The 22,320-nt window shown below is 55.3% G+C and overlaps 9 protein-coding genes across 9 annotated transcripts; 4 read left to right on the forward strand and 5 right to left on the reverse strand.

Annotated features, from left to right (window-relative positions):
- The first annotated feature begins 102 nt into the window (after nt 1–102).
- DICSQDRAFT_152531 (uncharacterized protein) lies at nt 103–1,308 on the forward strand. Its single transcript, XM_007361874.1, has 3 exons — nt 103–517; nt 586–696; nt 763–1,308. Exons 1-3 carry the CDS (start codon nt 229–231, stop codon nt 1,041–1,043), a joined length of 681 nt encoding a protein of 226 aa, XP_007361936.1. The 5' UTR covers nt 103–228; the 3' UTR covers nt 1,044–1,308.
- A 189-nt stretch (nt 1,309–1,497) lies between these two features.
- On the forward strand, nt 1,498–3,975 carry DICSQDRAFT_166348 (uncharacterized protein; the record flags this gene model as incomplete). The annotated part of the gene is made up of 5 exons (XM_007361875.1): nt 1,498–1,646; nt 2,406–2,956; nt 3,027–3,181; nt 3,298–3,517; nt 3,581–3,975. 5 exons carry the CDS (start codon nt 1,498–1,500, stop codon nt 3,973–3,975), a joined length of 1,470 nt encoding a protein of 489 aa, XP_007361937.1.
- Nucleotides 3,976–5,969: 1,994 nt separating this feature from the next.
- Nucleotides 5,970–8,875, reverse strand: DICSQDRAFT_51288 (ATP-dependent DNA ligase; the record flags this gene model as incomplete). The annotated part of the gene is made up of 11 exons (XM_007361876.1): nt 5,970–6,237; nt 6,291–6,348; nt 6,415–6,493; nt 6,573–6,595; nt 6,668–6,856; nt 6,943–7,030; nt 7,090–7,281; nt 7,345–7,563; nt 7,631–7,824; nt 7,885–8,412; nt 8,455–8,875. 11 exons carry the CDS (start codon nt 8,873–8,875, stop codon nt 5,970–5,972), a joined length of 2,259 nt encoding a protein of 752 aa, XP_007361938.1.
- Nucleotides 8,876–11,950: 3,075 nt separating this feature from the next.
- DICSQDRAFT_30939 (uncharacterized protein) lies at nt 11,951–12,103 on the forward strand (the record flags this gene model as incomplete). The annotated part of the gene is made up of 1 exon (XM_007361877.1): nt 11,951–12,103. A coding segment is annotated over one exon (153 nt), but the record flags the coding sequence as incomplete, so codon positions are not given.
- Nucleotides 12,104–12,498: 395 nt separating this feature from the next.
- Nucleotides 12,499–13,173, reverse strand: DICSQDRAFT_51338 (acyl-CoA N-acyltransferase; the record flags this gene model as incomplete). The annotated part of the gene is made up of 4 exons (XM_007361878.1): nt 12,499–12,750; nt 12,812–12,909; nt 12,962–13,063; nt 13,113–13,173. The coding sequence occupies 4 exons, from the start codon at nt 13,171–13,173 to the stop codon at nt 12,499–12,501; spliced, it is 513 nt and encodes a 170-aa protein (XP_007361940.1).
- Nucleotides 13,174–14,614: 1,441 nt separating this feature from the next.
- On the reverse strand, nt 14,615–15,616 carry DICSQDRAFT_132887 (uncharacterized protein). The gene is made up of 3 exons (XM_007361879.1): nt 15,368–15,616; nt 14,955–15,315; nt 14,615–14,896 (listed from the first exon to the last, which is right to left on the reverse strand). Exons 2-3 carry the CDS (start codon nt 15,026–15,028, stop codon nt 14,686–14,688), a joined length of 285 nt encoding a protein of 94 aa, XP_007361941.1. The 5' UTR covers nt 15,029–15,315; nt 15,368–15,616; the 3' UTR covers nt 14,615–14,685.
- A 1,478-nt stretch (nt 15,617–17,094) lies between these two features.
- Nucleotides 17,095–18,324, forward strand: DICSQDRAFT_152534 (uncharacterized protein). Its single transcript, XM_007361880.1, has 5 exons — nt 17,095–17,123; nt 17,196–17,273; nt 17,352–17,638; nt 17,710–18,109; nt 18,172–18,324. Exons 3-4 carry the CDS (start codon nt 17,382–17,384, stop codon nt 17,843–17,845), a joined length of 393 nt encoding a protein of 130 aa, XP_007361942.1. The 5' UTR covers nt 17,095–17,123; nt 17,196–17,273; nt 17,352–17,381; the 3' UTR covers nt 17,846–18,109; nt 18,172–18,324.
- A 507-nt stretch (nt 18,325–18,831) lies between these two features.
- Nucleotides 18,832–20,147, reverse strand: DICSQDRAFT_152535 (uncharacterized protein). The gene is made up of 2 exons (XM_007361881.1): nt 19,225–20,147; nt 18,832–19,152 (listed from the first exon to the last, which is right to left on the reverse strand). Exon 1 carries the CDS (start codon nt 19,995–19,997, stop codon nt 19,341–19,343), a length of 657 nt encoding a protein of 218 aa, XP_007361943.1. The 5' UTR covers nt 19,998–20,147; the 3' UTR covers nt 18,832–19,152; nt 19,225–19,340.
- Nucleotides 20,148–20,909: 762 nt separating this feature from the next.
- Nucleotides 20,910–22,309, reverse strand: DICSQDRAFT_132891 (uncharacterized protein). Its single transcript, XM_007361882.1, has 5 exons — nt 22,251–22,309; nt 21,965–22,131; nt 21,809–21,902; nt 21,490–21,680; nt 20,910–21,433 (listed from the first exon to the last, which is right to left on the reverse strand). The coding sequence occupies exon 5, from the start codon at nt 21,419–21,421 to the stop codon at nt 21,101–21,103; it is 321 nt and encodes a 106-aa protein (XP_007361944.1). The 5' UTR covers nt 21,422–21,433; nt 21,490–21,680; nt 21,809–21,902; nt 21,965–22,131; nt 22,251–22,309; the 3' UTR covers nt 20,910–21,100.
- Nucleotides 22,310–22,320: the final 11 nt, after the last annotated feature.

The following is a 22,320-nucleotide window of genomic DNA, read 5'->3' on the forward strand; positions in this document are numbered from 1 at the left end:
AGATCTTGCTTCGACTCTAGTCGGATCTAATCTTTGTCTTCACAGCCCTGAGTTTATCACATACCTTCTGGGGGCTCTGGGAAGACCCATAGTATGACTAAACACTGCTTTGAACTCACGGGCATTGCCATGCTTATGTAATCCACTTACCCAGGCCTGTCGAGCCAATAATTGTGTCTCCGGAATCCGCCCCGCTCTCTTCCCTCAACCACCACCATCTCTGCCGCTATGGCACAGACTACACCTCATACATTGCAGCGCATTTATCGGACGGCTTTGTACGAAGTTTTGCTTCACCAGAAGACGATGTTCATCCTTCTCCATGAAGACACTACCGATGCCGCGCCGGGGATGCAGCCTCTCCAAACAGATCCGACTCCCGACGCAAACGGCGAGGTGAATTACTACGAGGAGGTCGAGACGGGCACGAAGATTGATAAGCTGTGGAGGTCCAAGCTTGGGAAGTTCTTGTACGACACCGTAGTGAAGGCAGAACTGGCTCAGGAGGGTGTTCAGCGTGCGTCTCCTTTGCTATGCTTCCAAGTCCCGGTCCTTAGTGATCCCCGTCTGGTCTGTCATGCTTAGTTCCTACGCCTCCGGACCAAATACTCCTTTCCTCTCTTCCGGAACATTACGTTCTGTGGACGCACAAGAAGGGTGATCTGCATACCCCTCGCACGGACCATTACCTTCATGGTGAGCCACCCACGTCTTCCTCGTGACATCACTAGATTCTCACCACGCTGGTGCTTTGCATCTCAGGATCCGTCTATGTAGACCGGTTCCGATCTCCCACAGAGTTCCTCCCTCACCTCAAGTGGCTGCTCGATGGCCAGCCGATGAAGGCAAACGGGAAGCGGGACTGCAAATGTTGCTATTGCGATGGGTCGCGCCCCCAAGGGGAGATCTCCAAAGACTTGGGTGCCTACCACAAGAGGGGGCGCGGTGGTGGGAAGGGTGGAAGAGGGGACAGGGGGGGTAGGAGTAAGCCTCGCTCGTCGGTCCCCGAAGCGGTCCCCTACAAGGACTACAGGGTGTTTTGAACCCGCGTCGTCGCCTCCGTGACATCAGTGTTATATACCCCGCTCCCGTCCACATCTGCTACGACTCTGCTGTTCACATGTCTATGCTGCTTTTTGCTCTCGGACCACGTTTTTCATGCATGCGCTTCTGTCTGTTCTCCTTACGTCTTACGATATGCGCCGGTACGCACATCCTTATGGCTTCTTTGTAGCATACAAGTCTCGTGGAGGTGCTCTTGCATGTAGCTACTATGATTCATGTGCATATATGCATGCATGCTTATGCTCGAACGACGTGTCGATCCCCGACGCGACGCGTATACGCAGTGTGACGCGACGCGTCCGTCGTGACCGCGGGCTGGCGCGTGTGCCACCGCCGCAGCGCTCATCCTCTGCCGTTCGTCTTCTCCGTCTACCATCTACTCAATTCTGCTGCAGAACATCCTCCGGGCAAAGGCCACTGCAACAAGACACAATGACAGCGACGAGGACAGCATCTCCAGCAGAGAGGGATCTCACCGTGCACGAGAGGAGCCTCGCGGATAACTGCTTTGACGAAGGACAGTACGAAGCGGCGATAGCTGCGCTAGACGAGATCCGCTCTCGCAAAAGCAAACCATACGAGTGAGTCCCTCAGATGGTACCCCACTTACGTTCCACATGGAACCCTTCAACGTCGAGGCACTGTCGGTTTGGCATAGTGTGGTCGCCGTCGGAGCCGCCATCTGTGACCCGCGATGAGCGTCCTATTTCAAAAACTTGACCGGTCATGGCCAGAAAGAGAACATTGGAAGAGAGAACGAAGGCAGAAGTCGGGCCTGGTCCGTCTAGTGCACTTCATGCAGGCGGATGAGGACCTTCTCGCCCACGGCAGCCGAGCTACGTCTCTAGTCCTAGTCATGCCCATACTACCACTTGCCCGACAGCTCTCGCACCAGCACATGCGCGAGGCCCTCACTATAGAGTGCTGTGTTCGCGCGCAGATTCCTGCTTCAACGGCCGAGCATATGACGCTCACTCGCGCGCCCAATGGTATGAGGTGTACGCATCCCTGGACAGCGATGCGACTCCAGACAACGGCCGCGAGCCACAAACTCTGAGGTGTGAGTTGTTTCCAGCGCAAGGGCATCATGATGATATATCGTGACTCTACGTGAAGGAGCCAATTATCCACCCAAATCGAGTAGCGACCCGATCGTCTACGAAGTGCCCAGACAATACTTGGAGGGTCTTCAAGTGGTGTCTTGTCTCTCGCTCCGCGTCAGCGGTGAACTGCCCTCCATCGTCTTGTCATGAGTCCAATATACCCCTTAGTTATTGGGAGGCTCGTATTACTAGACGAAACCGTTCAATGTGTTGACGTATGCATATTCTGTACCTTAGTGCTCACATACGTCAACTGCTCTACATCGCTTTGTACCCTGAACCTTCCCTCGAAGATCAGATAGAGGAGGAGGCTATGAAGCTCGAACCGGGAAGCCCCAGCAAAACCCTGTCGCGACGGCACAAGTCTTCCCTTGCCCCATCACCCAAGGTCACGGCCGCCGCTCAGGATCTCCTCATGAAGTTCGCGCGAACGAACACTCCCGGTTCCCTTGCATGCGCTCTTCCGGCCTATCCTGATAATGCCGACGCGCCGGCGGGCAATGGTGCTGGCTTGGAAGATTCGCACATCGCGCGAGAGGCGCTGCGTGTCCGGAACGCTCGATGCTGCTGGGAGATCATCAGAGAAGGCTTCATTCAGCGTGGCAACGGTGACGTTATGGCGAGCCCTCGCAAGACAAAAGGCCGCCGGTCGACAAGGATGCAAGACGAGGATGACGAAGTAGGGGAATGGGAGAACGGCGCGGCGCCTGCGCCCGTCAGCGACCATGCCTGGAGCGTCCTCGACTGGATTCTGACGCTCTTTGAGAGCGACGAGGCTGCGACGAAACGTAAAGAAGAGGGCGAGTAGATCGGCTCCATTCCGCTTCGGGTTCTAGCTGACATCCCGACTGCGCCCAGTTCACTATTCGCGTCTCCTCCTGAGGCAAATACCCCCTTCGCGCCCGGAAACGGCGCCGCGCTGGGATATGCGGATGCCACTTGACGTCGTGTTTCATGCGCTGGAACAAGAACACGAGGCACAGCGGTCTCTCGGTATCCGCCTGCTCACCTTGGTAAGCGTAACCTTCCTGTCCCTGCACGATGGCATCCCTGCTCGTCGCCCGCTCGCCGTCCCTCGTCACGTCAGCCAACGCATACTAACACCGCATGCGTCTCCCCTGCCCTGCAGCTCATCAACCTGACGTCAACACCTTTCGTCGACTTTCCCATGTTCCTGAATGCTGTCTCCGCCCGCGTCTCATCGCTCCCTATCGACGCGCTCTCTTACCTCTTCGCGGCTCTTCCTCTCACGCACACCATCGCGCGATTCAAGATCATGCTATGCAGACATGCCTTGGGAGGGAACCAGGCCGCCAGCAGCTCGAAGCCTAAACCCCAGGCGCGTGCCCGTGCGCAACCACGCCGGCGACCGCGCGCAGAATCGACCGCTGACAGTGCCGCGGCCACGACAGATGAACCTTCGCCCACATCTGCGCCCCCGCGGGACGGTGCAGGCTCAGGAGGAGGAGTCACCGGTGGATCCTCGGGCACAAGCAAGTACCCGTCCGTCTCCGTGTCCGACCTCCTGGCCTTGCTCGGGCGTCCCAGCAAGGATCCGGCGTCCGTGCTGCAGACGATCTGCTTCAAGAGCGAGCTCGTCGTCAATTTCGGGCTCCTGCAGCTGGAATCGGAGGATGCGAATGACAGGGACGCGGGATGGCGGGACGCGCTGCAGGACGGCTCCCTGAGGCGCACGGTCGAGGACGTGTTCGAAATAGGGCGTCAGGCCACGCCCACGGATACGCATAGCAAGGAACTCATCCGGACGAAGAGGGACGCCATACTCGCGATCATGTCGACATGGTGATTGCTCGCAGCATCGTTCGCTTGGACCCTGTTTGCGTCTGCTCCTGCAGGATTCCCAGAGCGAACATCACGGGAACTGGGGTGGATTGTCGGTATCCGACATATTCAGTATCTGGGGCTATGAGGTCAAATGGTGAGCTGCCGCTGCGTGCCCGGCTAAGGATATAGGTTGACAAGTCAGTGATAGATTGTTGGAGCCGTCATGCGAGCCGCCCCGCTCGAGACGGGCCCTCTCGATCGCATCCGCCGTCGCGGAGCCGCATCCCCTCAGTCTGTCGGAGCCCGACTGTTCTCTTCGAAGTTCGCAATTGCGCATGTCCCCCCAGACGTGACCTCATCGGGTGGGATGTCCCTGTCATTCGCCCGTCAGATAAACTACCAAAACAGCTTCGCGGGTTGCGTGCCTGAATATCGGCACGATCTGAGCACCCTATGGCAGGCGCTTGGCTGCCTCCTATCATTCATCAGCTAATACTTGACATTATTCACGCGAGACATGCTGTCGCAGATTGTCCTATATATGCTCAAAGTGATCCTTGCTAATGGTGTACATGTAAAGATACGACAAGGGTACATGATGGGTTTCGTAGGGAGGGTGAAGGGCGATCATCAGCAGGAGCGCTACCTAGGTGTGGAATGTACGTAGCCCAAATAACACCGTTATCTAGCCATGTCCCGAGAGGCGTGTCCGTGTGCGCATCACTACGTGCTACGTCAATGTTGCGCTGTTGCGACCCTAGAATCTGACACTGCGCGCTGCGGCACGTTCAATCTTGCGTAACCAGCACCCTGCCCCCAACTCCTACTTCTGTTGCGTGATCCGGAAAGCTCGCATTCTGGTACATTTCCAGCGGAATATTGCCAATGAAGTGTTCGCTACCAAAGCCGCCCACGTAATAAACAGACTGGGGAGTGCGTCGAGACGTTAGCGATCGAACTCCTGTCGGGAAAAGAAGACCAAAAGATACGACATACGTGGGGATCGAAGCGAGCCCAGTATGCCTGCAATGGAACGTAAATGGATAGAGAGAATGCGGTCAGCAGCGTATCATGACGACAGCTAGCGAATGCGTCGCATGAGGGTTTTGACTGACTATATGAGGTTCCCTCGGTCCGGGAAGCCACCAGCGGGCGTCCGGGTGCTGCGCGACATAGCAGGCTTGAATCGCCTCTCGGTCGGGAGTCTCTTCAAGGACTGGGAAGACCGTCACGTTGCCTATCAGCGATACTCGCGGCCGGCTTGCGGCAGGACGATCACTCCAGACGGAGACCGAAGCGGCATGGGTGGGCGATAGCAAAACATTCTGGCTATGGCGGGAGATCGGCAGGAAAAGCAAGGTGAGCGAACCGTTCACATGGCAGCTGCGAATAGTCGCGGTAAGGTCAGAGCCGGTGTAAGCTGTGCTGCGCGGTATTGATTCAATAATAACGTGCCTGGCGTAATATTCTTGTAGGGAAAATGGTTCTCCTTCAGGGGCAAGGTGTTCGTCATTCAAGGGACTAGTACCCCGTGGACAATCGTACCTGCTAGGGACGCGTGATCTGCTGGGTACACAGTGGCCATATTGCCTATGGAGACGCTGTTGACCAACTGTCTAGCGAACGCAGCTGATAGAGTTGTATGACAGCGTGCCATTAGCTTAGATGGGAGACCGGAGGACAAGTATTCACTGACCCGCCTCCTCGAGTGTCTCTCTGGCCTGCGCGATCGTCACTGCACCCAGCATCAGCGCACTGAAGATGATGGGAAACCTCATGGTGAGAAGACTACGAGCAAGAAGCAACGAAGTGGGACGCTGTTTATCCCAGATAAGACTCCGAAGACAACCGTCTCATCCGGTCCGGCGTACCGCTTGCCACTGTAATCCAAAAGAGGAAAGTATGAACGCTCGTCGGTGTTTTGCGCCACCGACGTAGATGCTGTAGCTCTCATCATCTGCACGGAGAACGCTCGAGGAGCGAAATCTACGCCACAATCCCTACCAACTAGGACCTCTACGAATCTGCCTCCGACTCTTCACTCTCGTCGTCTTGGCCCCCGTCATCCAATGCTACATCTACAAGCTCCCCCTCATCCGCACCAGTCTGATCCTTCCCAGCGGCTTGCTGCATGCGGTATATATTCGCGAGAAATTCCGGCGTGCTGGCGTCTACTACGGCCTTGTCTTCGCGGAGCGATATGAAGCGCGGGAACCGCAGACTCAGTCCTCTTGTCTGCGACACGAGCCCTAATGCTGCGACGGAGACAGGACTGATTGTGATACTGGGGGCTGATTCAGAGCAAGTGTACGGTCCTGCACGAGGAGAGTAACTCACTCGGCGCCCCGAATTTCCCACACTTCTTGCGGCTTGAAGTAGACCTCCGGTCTAAGTCCTAACAGACAGGTTCGGGTGACTTCATCAGTAGAGCACCTCGCAGACCGGGTGGTCCCATATTCACCACCTGTATCACACTCGGGCTCCCACATGGGCCGCGACGAACAGCTGTCAGAATCTTCGGGGTATCTTTCACGCAAGCTCTGGGTGTCCTTCTGTGGTCAGCGGCGGTTGGGAATGACGACGAGCACCGGCCCTAGCGGCACCCGTGTCTTCTCGTACCTTATAAAATGCATCGGTAAAGCCTAGTATGGCCCGTTAATCGCCCCTCGCCGACACTAGTACATATGGAATTGGCCGATCACTTTTGCACTGACCTGACATGCATTTGCACACCGCGACGAGCTTCTCCGCGTCGGGATCCCATACGGCGAGTAGGATAGGACTCCACCATTGTGCCTTCCTACCGTTGCCATGCCACGCGCCAATAGGAACGAGATCGAGACTGTCGCTCAATCCTGTCACATAGTCCTTCTTTAGCTTCAACCACGCGGAGGTCCGTTTGTCTAGAATATATAACGCGTCAATTTCGGCATCGATAGCTCCGGGCGGTGCAGCGTGGCCGGGAGCGATATGATAACCCTAGACGCACCTGGCTCATATGTGGCAGGTAAGGGCTTGCGACGCGGTTTGTCTTTCTTTTGGTTAGGTTCTTCCAAGATCTCGCCGCTATCGAGAAGCTGTAGTGCGATTGCGGCCATCAGCGGCGAGGACGTGGATGGCAAGATCGTGCACGGACCTTGACCATGAGGCCCTCGCTGGAGCTGTTGACGGCGGCCTGCCAAAATTCCTCGACGACCTCCCGCCCATCTTCGCTTTCGACACTTTTGACGTGATCGAAACGTGCCGCGCCCTTCTGCGGCGGCGTGTAAGGCGGAAATCGCGTTCGAAGCACAGTCCGGCGGTCGCGGAACGATCGCTCGAGCAGGATCTGTCGTCGTGCATGGAGTCTGCGTAAGCGGACACAATGCGGATCGGTGACCGCCGAGCCCACCTGACCGTCGAGATACATGAGATCGAACGCAAAGACGCAGACGGCGACCTTCACTTCGTCAAGTTTTACTTCCTTACGAGCGCGGTTTGATAATTCCTGGAATGTTTTGAGCGCGCCGGTCCCAGGGTCGATTGCCACGACCTCTGCGTCTATGATGAAAGACTCTGTCTGCGGCGTAGATAGGAAGATTCCGTCAACTAATGAGACCACGTCTGGATACTGAAGATGGGTCGACGTGATCAGCGAAGCTCTCGGGCGGCGGGAAAAGTATATTCGTAGCGTCTACCTTGTCGGTCATGTCTTCGAGATGTCGCGAGAACAGCTTGACGAACGGCCTATCATTATCACCCCTCGAAGCATGGATTTGGGCGCGCTGGCCGTCATACTTAAACTCGGCCGTGAAAGGCAAGAATCCTAACCGGTCGTAGATTTCGTCAAGAGAGCGCGTCGGGGAACCTAAGGTGGGAAGTAATGGAACCCCTGTGCGGCATGTTCCACGGTGAAACAAGAGTCTTATCTGACCACAACAACGCGACTCACCGACAGTCAAAGGCAGCTGGGCTGAGAGCCCGTCAAGGCCGACTTCTAGCAGCGCCTTCACGATGTGATCGTAGTTAGGATGCTGAACATAGACCCGCTTGATCAGACTTTCTGCGCGGAGGTACACGTCGTTCAGCGCATCGCGGGCTTCGTCGGCAACTTTCTTCTGAGCCAACAAGGGCTTAACCTCCTCGAGCAATTCTGCACTAATGCGGAAAGGGGAATCGTCCGGCGTTGGTGCGGATAGCTCCACGGGTGGTGTGAGGACCATCGCCCTCGCAAGTGCCGCAAGGGAAGTTCTGACAGCACCTACGCGGAGGTTTTGTCCTAGGGTGCGGACGAGGTAGCGCGTCTCCTCCCCTCGGGCAGAGACCAGAAGCTTCTCTACGATTGCCTGCTTGGTCTTAGCGGCGCCTGGACCCTTCGCATGGGCAATCTTCAACAGAGAAGAGTAGACGCCGGTGATGAGAAGGGGCGGATGGGGAATGAGAGTTCTAACGTTCGATTTAGCCTCAAATGCTACGTCCCCTGGACAGGCAACAGCATTCAGTTTCCAAAGCAAAAGAACACGATCGGAAAAAGCCCGAGGCTGACCTGGATCGCCAGTCGCATTATACAGGCGTTTCAGCGCAGCAGGACTAAGTCCGGAAACGTGCTGGATAGCCTTTGAGATGGTCGTAGGGCCCAGTCCCAATTCAGTGGGCGAATAAGGCGGCGAGAGAGCATTTGACAGTAGGTATAATGCCGGGAGAAGGGACGGGGGATGCTGTCGGCAGATAGTGCGCAATGCATTTGTCAGCGTGTCTAACTTTGCAATTCGTGAGCGTGTGCTGGAGAGCGTCGCAAGGGCGTGTGCCAGGAACGAGTACGGGACTGGGCTCTGGGGAGCCCAAGGAGTGCATGCCGGGTCATACAATGGGGGATCGACATTCAGGGGCTCGTAAATTGGATTCTCCGACGGGGTCGCGTTCCCAATCGTCCGCTGTGGCATCGACGAACGGGGCGATTTGCTGGTGGGGGATAGCGCGATAGTAGGCGTGGCAGCCGCAGCGGGCGTAGCATGACGGGAAGGTTCAGCAGCATTCCGTGAAGCTGTCTCATTCAGCGCGTCAACGTCTATCACCTCAGGGTTTGTGCTCTCGTCGCGGGCGGCAGCTGACAGATTAATATTGTTGCTTCTCTGAGACTCGAGCTTCCGCATCGCCTCTAAGTCGAGGCCGTCGGCAGAGGCAAGGGACCAAGCTAGTTCTTCGTCAGTCAGGACATGATCGACAACTTTCTTCCCTTTCTCGACGACGCGCCTAGACCTGGGGGACGCTAAGCTTGGATCTCCGATAGAGGTAGACTGGGAGGGAGATATTGAGCGACGGGACGAGACTCCAAAGAAAGAGTCGAGTCTAGATTGGCCTGTCCCGGATGGCTTGGACTTCTTGTTCTGGCGGTCTGGCGATGCCGCAGACGGTAGGGGGCGCTTGACCATGTTGAAGTTGCGGGATGGGCCCTGGAAACTTAAGGAAAACTCTCTATTGGTGAGGGCGCGCCCGACGTTGCTGGCATATGTCAGTTGGTACAGTGTTTCAGGTCGCAAGACGGGTTTGTAAGGAACCTGTCGGCTGAGCGCGTTGCAGGGGCTTGGGAGAAAGATAGCAAAAGAGAGGACGAGCCCGATCATCCTGCGCGCGTCTGTCAGGGCGCTCCTGCCGCTTTCGGGATAATGGCAGACGCCGGGCAGTGCCGGCAGAACCCAACCACTGCTCCTCGCCGGCCGACGTCCAGTTGTGCCCGAATCCAACCACTATAACAGTCGATCCACCTCGCCAAGACACCATCATCGTTTATGCTTGCTAGCGATACGGTCACGGCTGATGTGTAGGTGGTTGGAGAGCGTCTTCATTGGTCTCCGCCCTCGTGGTCCCCTAAATTCAGATCACAGGGCACTGTTCATCGGCCTTATGCAGTTTCGGACATAAAATGAAGAGCCAAGGCGTTGGCGCTCGAGGCGAGAAGAAACGTTGTCCCGCGGTGTCTCCTCGGCTTCACTATCCCCTATTAAGCATGGATCATTAATGTCTGCAATCAAGTTGGTGTCTATTCGAACAGCGCGTGATGACAATCTCATCTTTGCGAGACATGTCCGGTTATCTCGCACGTTAGGATGTAAGCGAACCTGTTACAGTAGAGAGCAGTATGCGTGCTCGATATGATGTACGGATGCAGACAGGACTCCAAGACACGGTGGGTGATCTGACACAACTACTGTAAAGGCTGAACCTCTTTCTGTTACCCGCTTCTGATCGCATTGAGACTGATGTCATCGAGGTAGTCGCGACGGAATAACGACTTGTATCGAGTCATTGGACCACTTGGTGGGTTTCGTCAATTCTCGCCTGATCTCAGAGGCTATCGACACGTTGGGTTGATCTTGGTGGCGCTCGACGTCACCGGCAAGACGCCACGGGGGCATGGTGGCGGCGGGGTGGCTGTTATACAGCAGAACGACTTGAGACAAAACTGTAGGCCCTTGCAGCTCGGAAACCTAGTTCTGAGACGTCGCCGGCGCGACCCTGCGCTGGATTTGACCGCCTTGCACGCAAGACCGAGTGAGAGGTCCGACGTCTCTTGAGCCTTCATGCCCGGTCCTGTGCGTCTCAAATCGTGATGTAAGCTGTCTAATCGGAGCTTCCGTTCATTGGGCATCTCTGCATAAACAAACACGTACGCTTCATTGCGCTCGCAGCGCCAATCTCGGCGAGTAAGGTGCTTGTTGGCATCTGCACCATGCCCCATCACAATGGTCCTCGAGCATGATCAGGGCAGGAGCTGTCACGACGGTGACTGCGGAATGAGCGCTGTGATCTTGACCGTGTCGAACTTCCTCGGTTTGATTATCGTAATCGCAGAAGCCGGGAGTTGAGTAGACACGGTGAACAGACCTCTTGTGACGCAACGTCGAGGACGTCACCGGACCGCCAAACAAACCCCTTGGGGGCGGGAGCGGGAGGGTTCCGGGATCTCGGGTCATAGTGACCTCGCGTACCTAGCCGACTAGCCCCAAAGACAGGTGATCGGGCGCAGCGACGACCGGTATTGGCTAGATTGAGGGTATTTACGCGGCCAGCTCCCGTATTTTTCTGCGTCTCGCTCGTCAAAGGCTTTTGTGTAAAAATCCAGATTACCTGCTGGAACCAACCTTTTATAGCCATCCCCGATACCGCGGCATCATTCACCGTTTGACAGATCAGTGTTATTGCACTTTACTTCTTTTGCCTTTTATAATTTTGTAACACTTGTTGTGAACGGCTCAGAACGGCTCGCGCCCTGCGCTAACCAGCTCCGAAGCTCTCGCCTTTGTGGCAGTGAGATTGTGCCTGGAGTATCTCTGCCGCCCTTGCGGAGGTGAGCGCCTTCGCGAGACTACATATGAATGGCGATCATCCTCCTATCCTAACATTGAATTCGCCTCCTGGTCCCTCCAATGTCGGACCGGCATTCGCACCAGTACTCTCCGGGTACAAACGTCGCCCTCGCCACCCAGTGGTCTGGTAGCGGACAATACCCGTCTGGCTACGCGTCGCAAGACCACTACTCCTCTTCCTCCTCAGCGTACCAGAACCACCCCTCTCTTCGCGCCGCGAGCCATTCGTCACAGTCTGTCCCCGCGTACGACGCCATGTCCGCGCAAGCGCAGGCGATCGCCGCACAATACCAGCTCAGCGACGGGCAAATACACTACTCTCACATCCCGACATCAGACCGACGCTCGTCCATGTCCATGTCCCAGTACGGCGTGGACAGCCAATACGGCAGCCCGAGCTCGCAGGTGGCGGGGCGCCCGCACCCCCACTCCCATTCGCACTCGTACTCGCACTCGCATTCCTCCTCGCACGGCGTCCCGCACTCGCCCACACTCGCGTACTCGCAGACGCAGACGATGGCGAGCGCGTACGGGCCGCCACTGTCGTCATCTCCGCAGTCTCCCTCGGCGATGTCCAACATGACAACTGCACAGTACCCGTCCCAGGCTGCGTACGCTCAGCAGGTCAGCTCGTATCCAGCTTCCCCCCCGCGCCCGTTCGCGTGCGACATGTGCGCGCTATCGTTTAATCGGCAGCACGACCTCAAGCGCCATCGCGACACGCACACCGGTGAGAAGCCATTCTTCTGTAACGGGGGATGTGGGAAGACATTTACGAGGAAGGACGCACTGAAGAGGCACCAGGTATGACGGTCCTTCCATGTGATCGTGATCATTTGCTAACCGTTCTTGTAGCTGGTGAAGCGTTGCGGCGTTGACGAGAGCAATCCATAGGCTCCCACAGTCGACTATTTGTTGTACGTCGTGCGTTGCCTCCCGTCGTCTGCTGCTCGTGCTAACCGATGTTTCGTAGAACCTACCCTGACTAATTGCCCGGCACAAACCATAGCCTACGTTCCCTCGCGTCTTGACTTATGTTATGCGCTCCCTGTGTCTCTGGTGTATTGGTACAAAGCATTGTAATAGTATCGCTGACACGGACAGTACTGCACGAGTCGGGGATTAGCCCGTTCTGTAGTTCGCACGTAGACTCGCATCAAATGTATCTTACTGTGACCCCGCATCCATATCCCTATCTATCACTTGCCCTCCACGGTCTTCGGCTCGATATCTCTTTGCAGTATCCACGCGTCATGCGGCGAAATCTTCTTATAGTAGTTTTCATACAAGCCCACTTCTTTGAATCCATGCCGTTCATAGAACCGCTTCGCGTCTTCGTTCGAGACCTGGACATGGAGGTAGATGGCGGTGATTTTGGGCTTGGTATGAGCGGCCGCAGCGTCGATGAGATGTTGCAGACTCTGCGAGCCAATGCCTCTCGAGCGATATGGCTGCGAGGTGGAGCGAGATATGCATCGGCATAGGCGAGATTCCGATGCAGGATTGACGTACCGCAAGCACTGCCAATGTCATAAGGTATAACTTCGCCTGCCCATCCTTCTCCTCAACCCTGCAGCACATAGTCCCTATCGGAATATCATTGTAGTAGACTGCGATAGGAATGTGAGCGAAGACTTCGGAAAGAAGGTCATTCACACGCACTGAGCTGACAGAAGTCCTCTACATCGGGCTGGACGATGTCACTGTAGAACTTTTCGCTGTACTTGATGGGGAAGAGGACAGAGTTGAGCTTTCGCACGGTCCCTGCATAAGCGTAAGGTACCATCGATCCCGAGACGTATCGCAGACATACCAAGGTTGTTCGGGGTGACGGCCGCGAAAGAAACCTTTGAGGAGGTCGTGCGAGAGGACATGGGGAACAAGCAGGGAGGAAAGCGCCTGTGGCGGGCCGGCGTCTTTGTTGAGCAGCCGATTCGCGTGTGCCACGATGGCTCAGCCTCGAACAAGGCGAGAAGCACCGTCGGTCTCGGCTTCCTCTTCCTTTGTCCCACTTCGCAGTCATCTGGAAACACCATCCCAGGCACAGGGCTTCGGGGAACCTCCAAAAGAACTTGGTTTTGGAACCACTGGCACCTCCCCCGGATCCACGAACCCACTCCCCTGCTTCCTTTGCTATGATCGCTATCGCGATCCCAAGCCCCTCCGCTCCGTCGTCTGCGCTGGTCTACACAGGTGATGCCACTCACTGGTGTGCGAGTTGTTGCGTCCCGACCAGACCATGTACTCAGCGGGTTTGGACATGAAGCAGCCGCTAGATACTGCCGCACTCCAGCCGGCCCGTTTCCACGGCATCTTTACAGCTTCCTCTAGGTTAGAACGATGAAGTCGTGCCATTACAAAGATAGACGGCCTCTGGTGGACGGCTAGTCAATCAGCACGAGGTGATGTATCTCATCTCACCGCTGCGGAAATCTGCCCTTTCGTGCCAACTCTGCACCTTTTGTTCGACATCACTAATCTATCCACTGCAATCCAATCCTGGTATGGCGCTTGGCTTCGACAATACCATGCCCTCACACTATTTGCAGGGAGATGGCCCTGTTTAGTTAGAAAGCTCCTTCCAGGTATCGCCCGCGATGGTTCTTGGTCTTGTCAGCAATCAAACATTCACGCAGTCTTCTGAATTCTAGTGCGCTGCGCTTCCAAACCTAATGCCGTTACGAGCTGCTAGACGTGAACGGTACGTATGCCCACTTTCCTTCCCTCCGTCCATCAGGGTGCTATGCGCGGCGCGAGACCTGGCTGTATTAAGAGCCGCATTCCTATTCCTGTCTATTGCTCCCTCGATATCGCTTTTGAAAGAATATTATACCCTTTGTCTCCGCAGGTTGTGCGCGCAGGACGCGTTGTACTAAGCTCAGTTGTCCTGGAATCATCGGCTTGACAAATGCCTCCTGCTGCGACCCTCCGGGGCTGATTTCAGGGCGTTCCCTCCGCACTTTTGACTAACGACCAGCGCGATCACGACACTCAGCATCACAGAACTCATGACGGTTTTGCGTAAAGACTAGTGGAGGAGATTCTAGTTCGACTGTGAGTATTGCCCCTCACGCGACACGGCCCACCATGTCATAGTGTCTGATTGTCTGCTCAGCCCGCTTATTTTCTTGGTATACACCCGACCTTTGTGGCATGATGCCTCACCGCCATTGAACTTGTGGTGGCTTGTCCCACTTGTCCGGGTACTCCTGCCACCTTTAATCCGCCGGAGACTGCGCTCTGAACTCTACCGGCTATGTTGTCGTCCCCCACAGAATCCGTCGGGCCACCACAGCAGTAGGGAAGCGTCTTGGAATGACAGTCATCGTCGCAAGTCGGGCATCCTGAATAATCTAGCATTACGTGCTGGGCGTTGCCGCCCTGTCTTACCAAGTGGTCAGCTTCGCAGCTTCTAGCGTCCCTTTCCTCATCCCTTTGGAGGGTTCAGGTCCCGTTGTGCGAGACGCTCCCACGCCCTTGCTAGGGATCTGTACACCGGGGCTGCGAAGCCGCGTTGCTGCGCCAGGCGTCTTCGGTGAAACCTGGACTGCAGTGTTCAACTTCGTGCCGCCGGTTCGGCTCGCGTCATGCGTAGCTGTGAGTGTCCATCTTTCTCATACCCCTCGCGCTGGCAGCTCACAGCCTTGCGATCGAGATGTCGGATATGTGATCTAGCAACGGGACAACTCTAATCGTTGTCGTAGACTTTCTCCTATCAGGGGGCTGCATCAGGATCCGTGCGCCCAAGTTCGTGGCTTTACGGAACAACGCCTCACCGAAGTGACCTTCATACGACGATCCTCCGTTCCGAATCGGGATGCTGCACCATCTCGATAATGTAATGTATAGCGTGGTTTCTCTCTGCGGATGTCTGTCCACTTGACACCCTCAAACACGTTCAAGGGCGCCTTCTGTGGCGCCGGTTGCCTGCTCGAGTCTCGGCATTCAGCGCGAATCAGGGAACGAGAGGCTGTGGTACACCACTCTCGTTGATTGTGGGTTGTGTAACGTCCTATGTAAGTTGCAGTCACCAATGCTACTATCATTTATTCAACGACTTCAAATCAGGGAGAATAGGTTGTTAGGACACTTTTCCTGACATGCCGAGAACGAACATGGAAGCAATTGCCCTGATGGCGGGTTTCGTCATCCGTTGTCCATAACCGCGAGTGGAGTAATCCTGTGAGACGTGCGATTCCTCCCCATGGAATTCGGGCTCCCAAAGCCCAATCCTGCTGTTGGAAGAATGTGCCGCCCTTTGCGGTATGAAACCCCAAGGCACGATGGCTCAGCGGTGACAGGAAAAAGCGTGCAAAAAAGGCGTGTGACACCACTTTCCAATAGCCGAACAATCTCTATGTAATTTCATCTTTTCTTGGTCAGCTGTCCGATTGTCTGAAACCTTTCACCCGCTCAGGTCAATATAATCAGATCGCTTCGCTTCGCTATCAATGGTTTGTACGACTCTGATCTTCACTTCCACGCCAATGCGCCGACTCCGTGGTCACAGGAGTCTGACCTGTCCTCCATTCCGCTATTATAGGCGTCCGGCGGCCGAGCTTCCATTCGAGCAACCACGCTACGTCAGATGTCGCTGCCCTGATGGGGCCCAGATTTTTCGGTTTATGCGATGCGACGACGTACGAGATTCTTGGCGGCACAGCCTTGACGTACAATGTCACTACTGATGATGGCCCCCTTGGCTTCCACGCTCACGCTTCTTCCGATGTTCTCGCATTGTGCAGCTTACTGTCGGACCATCGTGAGTGCGCGAGGGAGCAGTGCGCCTTACATCCGGTGGTCATGTCTTCCTGTGTAACGCCACAATGGTGCCATCCAAATGTAGGTGCGCGCTCGTCGATTTCGGTCTCTTCAAACCTTCCGGCTGACGCCCGCTTCTACATTGCACCGTGCGCATCTACTAAGCACTTCTGCGACCTCGTATGATTCAGGTAGAATTCGCACATCGAACAAGACTTGCTCGCAGCGCGCAAGACTCCACACTCCGTCTCCTGTCGGCCTCCCACGCAGTAACGTACTCTGGCCGCGCGTCCCCGATGGCGTCCCCGATCGCGCTCACTCGCGTTTCATCGTGGCTAAGACATTGTGCGTTCCATAACCGGCCCCGGGCCCCCACGTTTTCCATGGTCCGCTTAGAAGTCTCACCGTCGTCCTGATCTTACCCTGGAACAGAAGTAGTGTCCAGTGTTGCGCCCATACAGGAGACCTAAGCTCCTGGCTCGGGACCGTGACATCGTGGGGACATACGTAAGTGATTGTCAAGCCTGCGACGGCGTCTAAGGGCGCTTGACATATGACTAGTGTCATGGGGAGTGTGTTCCTTATCTCTTCGGACCTGGAGGCACACATAGTTGGCATCACTAGCTGCTGGGATGAGCGCAATGAGACCTTGTAAGTTACATTCGTCCCAGGTCTGCAGATTCGTAACATCGTTCACTAGCTGGTCACCGTAGGGATATTGGTGGCCCACGGGGCACCTTGTGCCGAAAAAGCATGCCCTCAGTCGATAGCGCAGCGGCGGCCCACTGTACCTGTATAGTAGCGATTAGCACAGCTCCCGGGGTCGCAAATAGAACTGACCGTCGCGTCTTACGGCTTCAAGAGCGTATGACGTCAGGTATTTACACCATCATTCGGTACGTTCTCTGTGCATCGTTAACAGGAGTCTAATCCAGGCGTGGGCGCGCAACTTCATCGCCATCAGTCGCGCACGACGTGAGACAAATTGGGTCGGACGCTTTGTGCGACGCCTTTTCGCTACAAGCAAGGCATCTGACTTCGATCTCATGCTCTCACCTCACCTGTGCGTCGCTTCGCTCTTGGCCTGACACGACATCTTTGACCAATTACGTTATCGGTCATAATATTGATAAAGAGACTTGCGAAGCGATTTACTATCACCGAGGCGAAAAGCTCATCAGACCACTGCTTGGGAAACCGAGGAGGATGCAAGGTGTGCATCGTTCTGTTCAGCGCAAGTGACTCGGATATCCCATCTGGGTCTCTAATCCAGCTCGTAATCTCAACATAGGTACCCGGCACGTTATCTCATCAGGCATCAATGCCACCGAACCCGACCATCCAAGCAATATTCCGGACGAAGCAGGTTTCGGCATGGCTGATGTCGCTATGCGTGCGGGTGGATAGCTATTCTTGCTCCCTGATACGTTTCTGCGACATTCCAAGGATAGCAGACAAACAACGACCTATCACTTGCACGCAGTTCTCGTCCGACAGTGACCTTCAGCTTACAGACTGCGTCATGTCCGCAGACGAGAGATGCACAGTGTTTCATAGTGCCGAAACCAACACGGTGAGGTGCCTACTAATTTCCTTGGCGTCCCCATGACATCCCGCGAATGCTCAATTGCTTTCGTCGGACCTAATAGTGTCAGTACACGACGATTCGAGGCACGCTACACTCCTTCGGATAGCCTCATAACCCCGTATGTTCAGCGGAACCGTACTAAATTGTTCGCTCCAATGGCCATGGAAATCATAGCCCACGCAAGTACGTGCCCTTGAATCTGGTCCGCCAAATCTCTAGGAGAATGCGGCGATGACGCCATCCGTCCTTCTCAACATTCATACAAGGGTTTGCAAAGGTCGCTTCCTTGCCTTATGCTATTCGGTATTCGTTGCTTGTGTTCGGTTCAATATAACCGGCAACTTCCACTATCGCATGCGCACTGATCATCACGGAAGTGGGGACGAAGCAACAGAGACGGTCAGCGGAAATGAACGCGGACGACTGACTAGAATCACCGGTATCACTGTTCAAGAAGGCAGGTAATTCAGGCCGACGTCCCCTTCTGTTGTCCCGTGCACGATCGCAGCTGATACGGAATCAGCCTAAATGAATGCATAGCCTCAGGCATACGGTCCAACTTTGGTATCGATGCGCCATACGCAGAGTCGAAAGTCCTTCACGGTGGACCACGGATGCCATTACTGCGCCCCCCAGTGAGACTACTGTCCCGCTAAGCCCGCTTGGGCTGCACACCAAAATCAAACGAAATCACCAGGGAGCAACACGCTCGGCAGACAGCACTCACGGAGACCTGAAGATGCCATTCCATGCTATGGGATCTCGCTACTGAGATTTGGGCCGACCCTATCACAGAAGCCTCACGGGACAGGCGACGTAGGAACAGCAGGTACGCCCCAAGGTCATTTGTCTCCAGCACTTACCATTAAATCATGGTACTCTTGCCCACCGAATAGAAGATCCCTATGCCCCCCCTTTAGCCTAAGGTCATGTGGACCGAAATCTCGTAAGATAGCGACATCTAGAGAGGTCTCTAGCCTGCGCAGCTGAAGTAGCTAGCAACGCACTGCTTGGGTAGACTGCGGGCCCGCTCGGCCGCGGACACTGCCAGACCTTCTCCGTAGTTGTATGTACGTGAAAGAGGGCATGTGTGAGAGCATCTCTAAAGAATCGGGAGAGGAGACCGCGAACCGTGGGCTTGGGAAGCATCGGCATTGATGATAAATCGATTCTGTATTCGGATGCCGACAAGAAATCAATGCAGCACAAGTATGTAAAGTTCAATAACGACACAATGCGGACGATGGGGACGAGACAGCGTACAGCGTATAGCGTACATGACAACAACTACTGGGTACAGCAACGGAGCAGCCCGACGGTGGAGACAGACAGAGATAGATATACAAACAAATACGCTAAACATCGATGGCGAGATGAGTCAGTCCAGCTCCTGCGTGTGTGACGTGCGATAGTGTGTGATACGATGCAATGCGATGTGGCTTCCAATGTGCGTGCGTGCGGAGATGTGACCTGCGAGGAGATACTTCAAGATTGAGCTTCTTCTCTGATGGTTACAGTACGCATCGACGATACAATTAGCCCGGCAGGTTGCGAGAAGTGTTTTATGGAAACTCACCAGCCGCTACCCCATGATGCCTGGTGACCACCAGGCTATATTCGTCGCTCTCTCTTCCGCTCTCGCACCCCCAATACTCTTCACTTCACTCTCAACCACCACGCACCATTCTTCACTCACCAACGTAATTTCCCTCCGGCTTTCTTCTTACCACCTCTCCGTTTCGGCTTCTGGTCACTCTTCTGATGGCCTGGACCGGGCGAGGCAGGGTCGGCGAACTGCTGGTGGGAAGTGACGCGCGCAGGCGCAGACGCGGGAGGAGGAGCAACGGTGTGAAGCTTATCGACGTACACGTCGGCGTAGTTCCGGAACACGCATCTCTCCTTGTCCCTGTCGTCGTACTCTACCATGACGGCCGAAACGCAATGCCAGCCCTGTTCTTCCTCAAACTTGAGCGCAAAGGCCGCGTGCCTCTGCGTCCAACGATCCTCTCTTGGGAGAGAAGCGGCCTGAATAGAAGTCGAAGCGTCCGACTTCGGCCCACTGCGAATCTGGAAGGCCTTGTCGGAGAGCGTAATCGACGTGGCATGCGAGACTGTCAGGCGGACATCCGCCGTGCCGTTGGATCCACGGGGGTTGAGGATGGGCGAGTCGCTCTCGAGCACCTTAGGTATTCCACGGTAGTGAGGGTCGTAACCGACCACCAAGATCTGGTATGAGGTGCCGTCCGAGAACTGAAGCGTAATGCAAGGGTGGGCACGTGATCGGCGGACGCTGGTGAGCTGCTTGCCGACGAGGGAGCCTGGGTCGACGCCGATTCCGTGTGGCCGCATGTCGAGCGTGAGGGCCCTGCTGTTACGCTTCGAGGCCTGAGGTTGCGCCTGCGGGCCTGGTGGGGCAAACGTCGCCCTCTGGCGAGACTTCCAAGCGTGCAACCCGTGCTTGAAAGAAGAAGGGGACGATGGAGATGTGCCCGGGGAAGTGGATGGTGTGGAAGGACGCTCGGATGGTGAGCTGGCAGGTTCATAGCTGCTTAGACTGGAGCTGCTGTAGGATGACATTGTAGCTGATATTTGCGGGGACTCATTCGTGTCCTGGCGGGGAGATGGATAACTGGAGGAGAGGACGACGATTATGGACGGAGAGGACAAGTGTGAACGGAGAGGATGAGTGTGGAGGAAACAAGCAGAGTCGATGGCATCACAAGCCGCCGCGACCGCCTACACGGACAAAGCGAGCCAAACATACCCATAGCCGTCGGCTACGCTCCCCCATTGTTCCTTGTGGCCGATGCGTCGAAGGACAATAGCACGAGGAACCCCTCGACATGCTGGCAGAGTCGAATGAAGCCCGTAGGGCGGTAGAGGCTTGGAAGAACAATGAATAAGCGTCGATTCCATCGACGTGTTTAGGTCACGAGATGGGAAACTGTGTCACCCTGCCACGTGGCTACACAGCCAAAGCTCAGGCGCTGATCGGCGCTTCTTGCTCCCGTACAGTATTACCCGCGAATTTTTGTCTGTCATGCCGGACTTGCTCTCGCAACATACATAGTTCGTATATCACTGTATTGATTACGGGGGAGTGCGAAGCCTCAAATTATTTGCTGATATCCTGCCAGGTCTGCGTTGCTCGAACATCCAAAACTTGTGAGTAGCCACCGGTAGTTCAAATTTGTACGGGTACCGAGGCATCGTCGCTCGCAGATCTCGCGTCCAAGCAAACGAGTCAAAAGTTTGATTACCCGAGATTCGCCTCCAAAGCAATCGATTCGTCAACTCCTCAACGACAAGTACGGCAATTTGGATGTGGTATGGCTATGGACCCAATATCGCTTCGATTGCTGCCTGTTCCACAATCGACCTCTCTAGTTGAATGTGTCGCTCTCCCTCTAGCTCATGCCAGGAATCCCAGAGATCAGACACCTCACTTGCAGTCAGGTCCGTTCACGTCGTACGACGCTCAATTGTGTCACGTCGAGCACTTTACCTGACGCAGTGCCTTCTCCGATGCTGGCTCGCAAGCCCCCGAGCACGCATTGTACCATCAGAGGGTTTTCGAGCAGACGCATCTGAGGCTGCGAAGGACTCTTCCAGGGTCTTAGTGTGGGAATATTGTGCATCCGAGTCCCTAACGTCGTTCTTGTCAGCGTTCCGCTGGTCCCAGCGAGACCGACCGGACCCGCATGTCTTGCCGCTTCATACATGGAGCCCCAGCGCTCGAAGTGGGAGCTGCGTGCTGGTAATTGCATATACATATGTTCTCAGCAGTGAGTAGACCCCCCCACAGTAATGCTAGTATGCTGATAGGCTGCGTCTCCGCCAGCTGCCAGTTCGCTGACATCCACAGCCTCTCACAGCCTTCAATCTCATATGGAGGCATGGTGTGGTCGTGAGTACGGAGGAGTACGATAAAGGACTCTATGCCCATTGCGAAGGATCTATGTCACTCGATCTCATGGCAGTGCCCACGTGCTCACCGGAGAGAAGGCACCGAACGCTGCCCAACGGGTAAATGTGCGTGAAGAGGCAATGCGTCCTATCGCCTCTTGTCATCCCTGCCTTTCTTCAAGCAAGCCTCACATACCATGGTTTCGTCAATTGTCGCGCAGACTATAGCTGACGAGGCCTCCATGTGCGTGCAGGATTTGTCTCGTTGAATCTCCGTGACTCGCATCGTGCACGCTCATATCTGGCTGCCTAGTCGCATCAGTAATTATTGGGCCTTGTCTTGCTCAGGTAAGCGTCTCCTTTGGATTTAGTGTGCGCACACGTTAACGAATGTGCCTCCTTGGGTCCAGCGGCGTACATATACGAGTACCTTCTTACACTGGACAGAGAGATCGAGCTGTTCTGGGGGCGGAAAGCCCTCGTCTCCGTCCTGTTCTTGCTCAATAGATACCTCCAGCTGTTCTGCATAGTTAAGCAGAGCATTGCAATCGATACCTCCATATACGGGGATAGTCCTGTAAGTCGAGTGGTTGAGTTTGATCCCCGTTATCATTCTAACGATAATGTACAGAGGTATGATGTGCAGAGCCTTGATTCCTCGCTCTGCTCATACTTTGCGTTCGTTGAAATGCCGGCAGCATGCAAATCTATGGCTACGTATCGAATGCCATCATTCTCACGAACGTTGTTGTCTGGGCCTGTAAGT

This window comes from Dichomitus squalens (assembly GCF_000275845.1).
Source record: "Dichomitus squalens LYAD-421 SS1 unplaced genomic scaffold DICSQscaffold_3, whole genome shotgun sequence".
Taxonomy (NCBI): domain Eukaryota; kingdom Fungi; phylum Basidiomycota; class Agaricomycetes; order Polyporales; family Polyporaceae; genus Dichomitus; species Dichomitus squalens.

What these genes read in the sequence shown, in the direction of transcription:
- DICSQDRAFT_132887 (XM_007361879.1), bottom strand. Translation starts at nt 15,028, where the DNA reads ATGCAGCCCCCTGATAGGAGAAAGTCTACGACAACGATTAGAGTTGTC. An exon ending in CTAGATCACATATCCGACAT is followed by an intron (nt 14,897 to 14,954) that starts CTCGATCGCAAG and finishes ATGGACACTCAC; the next exon opens with AGCTACGCATGACGCGAGCC.
- DICSQDRAFT_152534 (XM_007361880.1), top strand. Translation starts at nt 17,382, where the DNA reads ATGCCACCGAACCCGACCATCCAAGCAATATTCCGGACGAAGCAGGTT. An exon ending in GCCGAAACCAACACGGTGAG is followed by an intron (nt 17,639 to 17,709) that starts GTGCCTACTAAT and finishes CGGACCTAATAG; the next exon opens with TGTCAGTACACGACGATTCG.
- DICSQDRAFT_152535 (XM_007361881.1), bottom strand. Translation starts at nt 19,997, where the DNA reads ATGCGGCCACACGGAATCGGCGTCGACCCAGGCTCCCTCGTCGGCAAG.
- DICSQDRAFT_132891 (XM_007361882.1), bottom strand. Translation starts at nt 21,421, where the DNA reads ATGTATATGCAATTACCAGCACGCAGCTCCCACTTCGAGCGCTGGGGC.
- DICSQDRAFT_152531 (XM_007361874.1), top strand. Translation starts at nt 229, where the DNA reads ATGGCACAGACTACACCTCATACATTGCAGCGCATTTATCGGACGGCT. An exon ending in GGCTCAGGAGGGTGTTCAGC is followed by an intron (nt 518 to 585) that starts GTGCGTCTCCTT and finishes TGTCATGCTTAG; the next exon opens with TTCCTACGCCTCCGGACCAA. An exon ending in CACGGACCATTACCTTCATG is followed by an intron (nt 697 to 762) that starts GTGAGCCACCCA and finishes TTTGCATCTCAG; the next exon opens with GATCCGTCTATGTAGACCGG.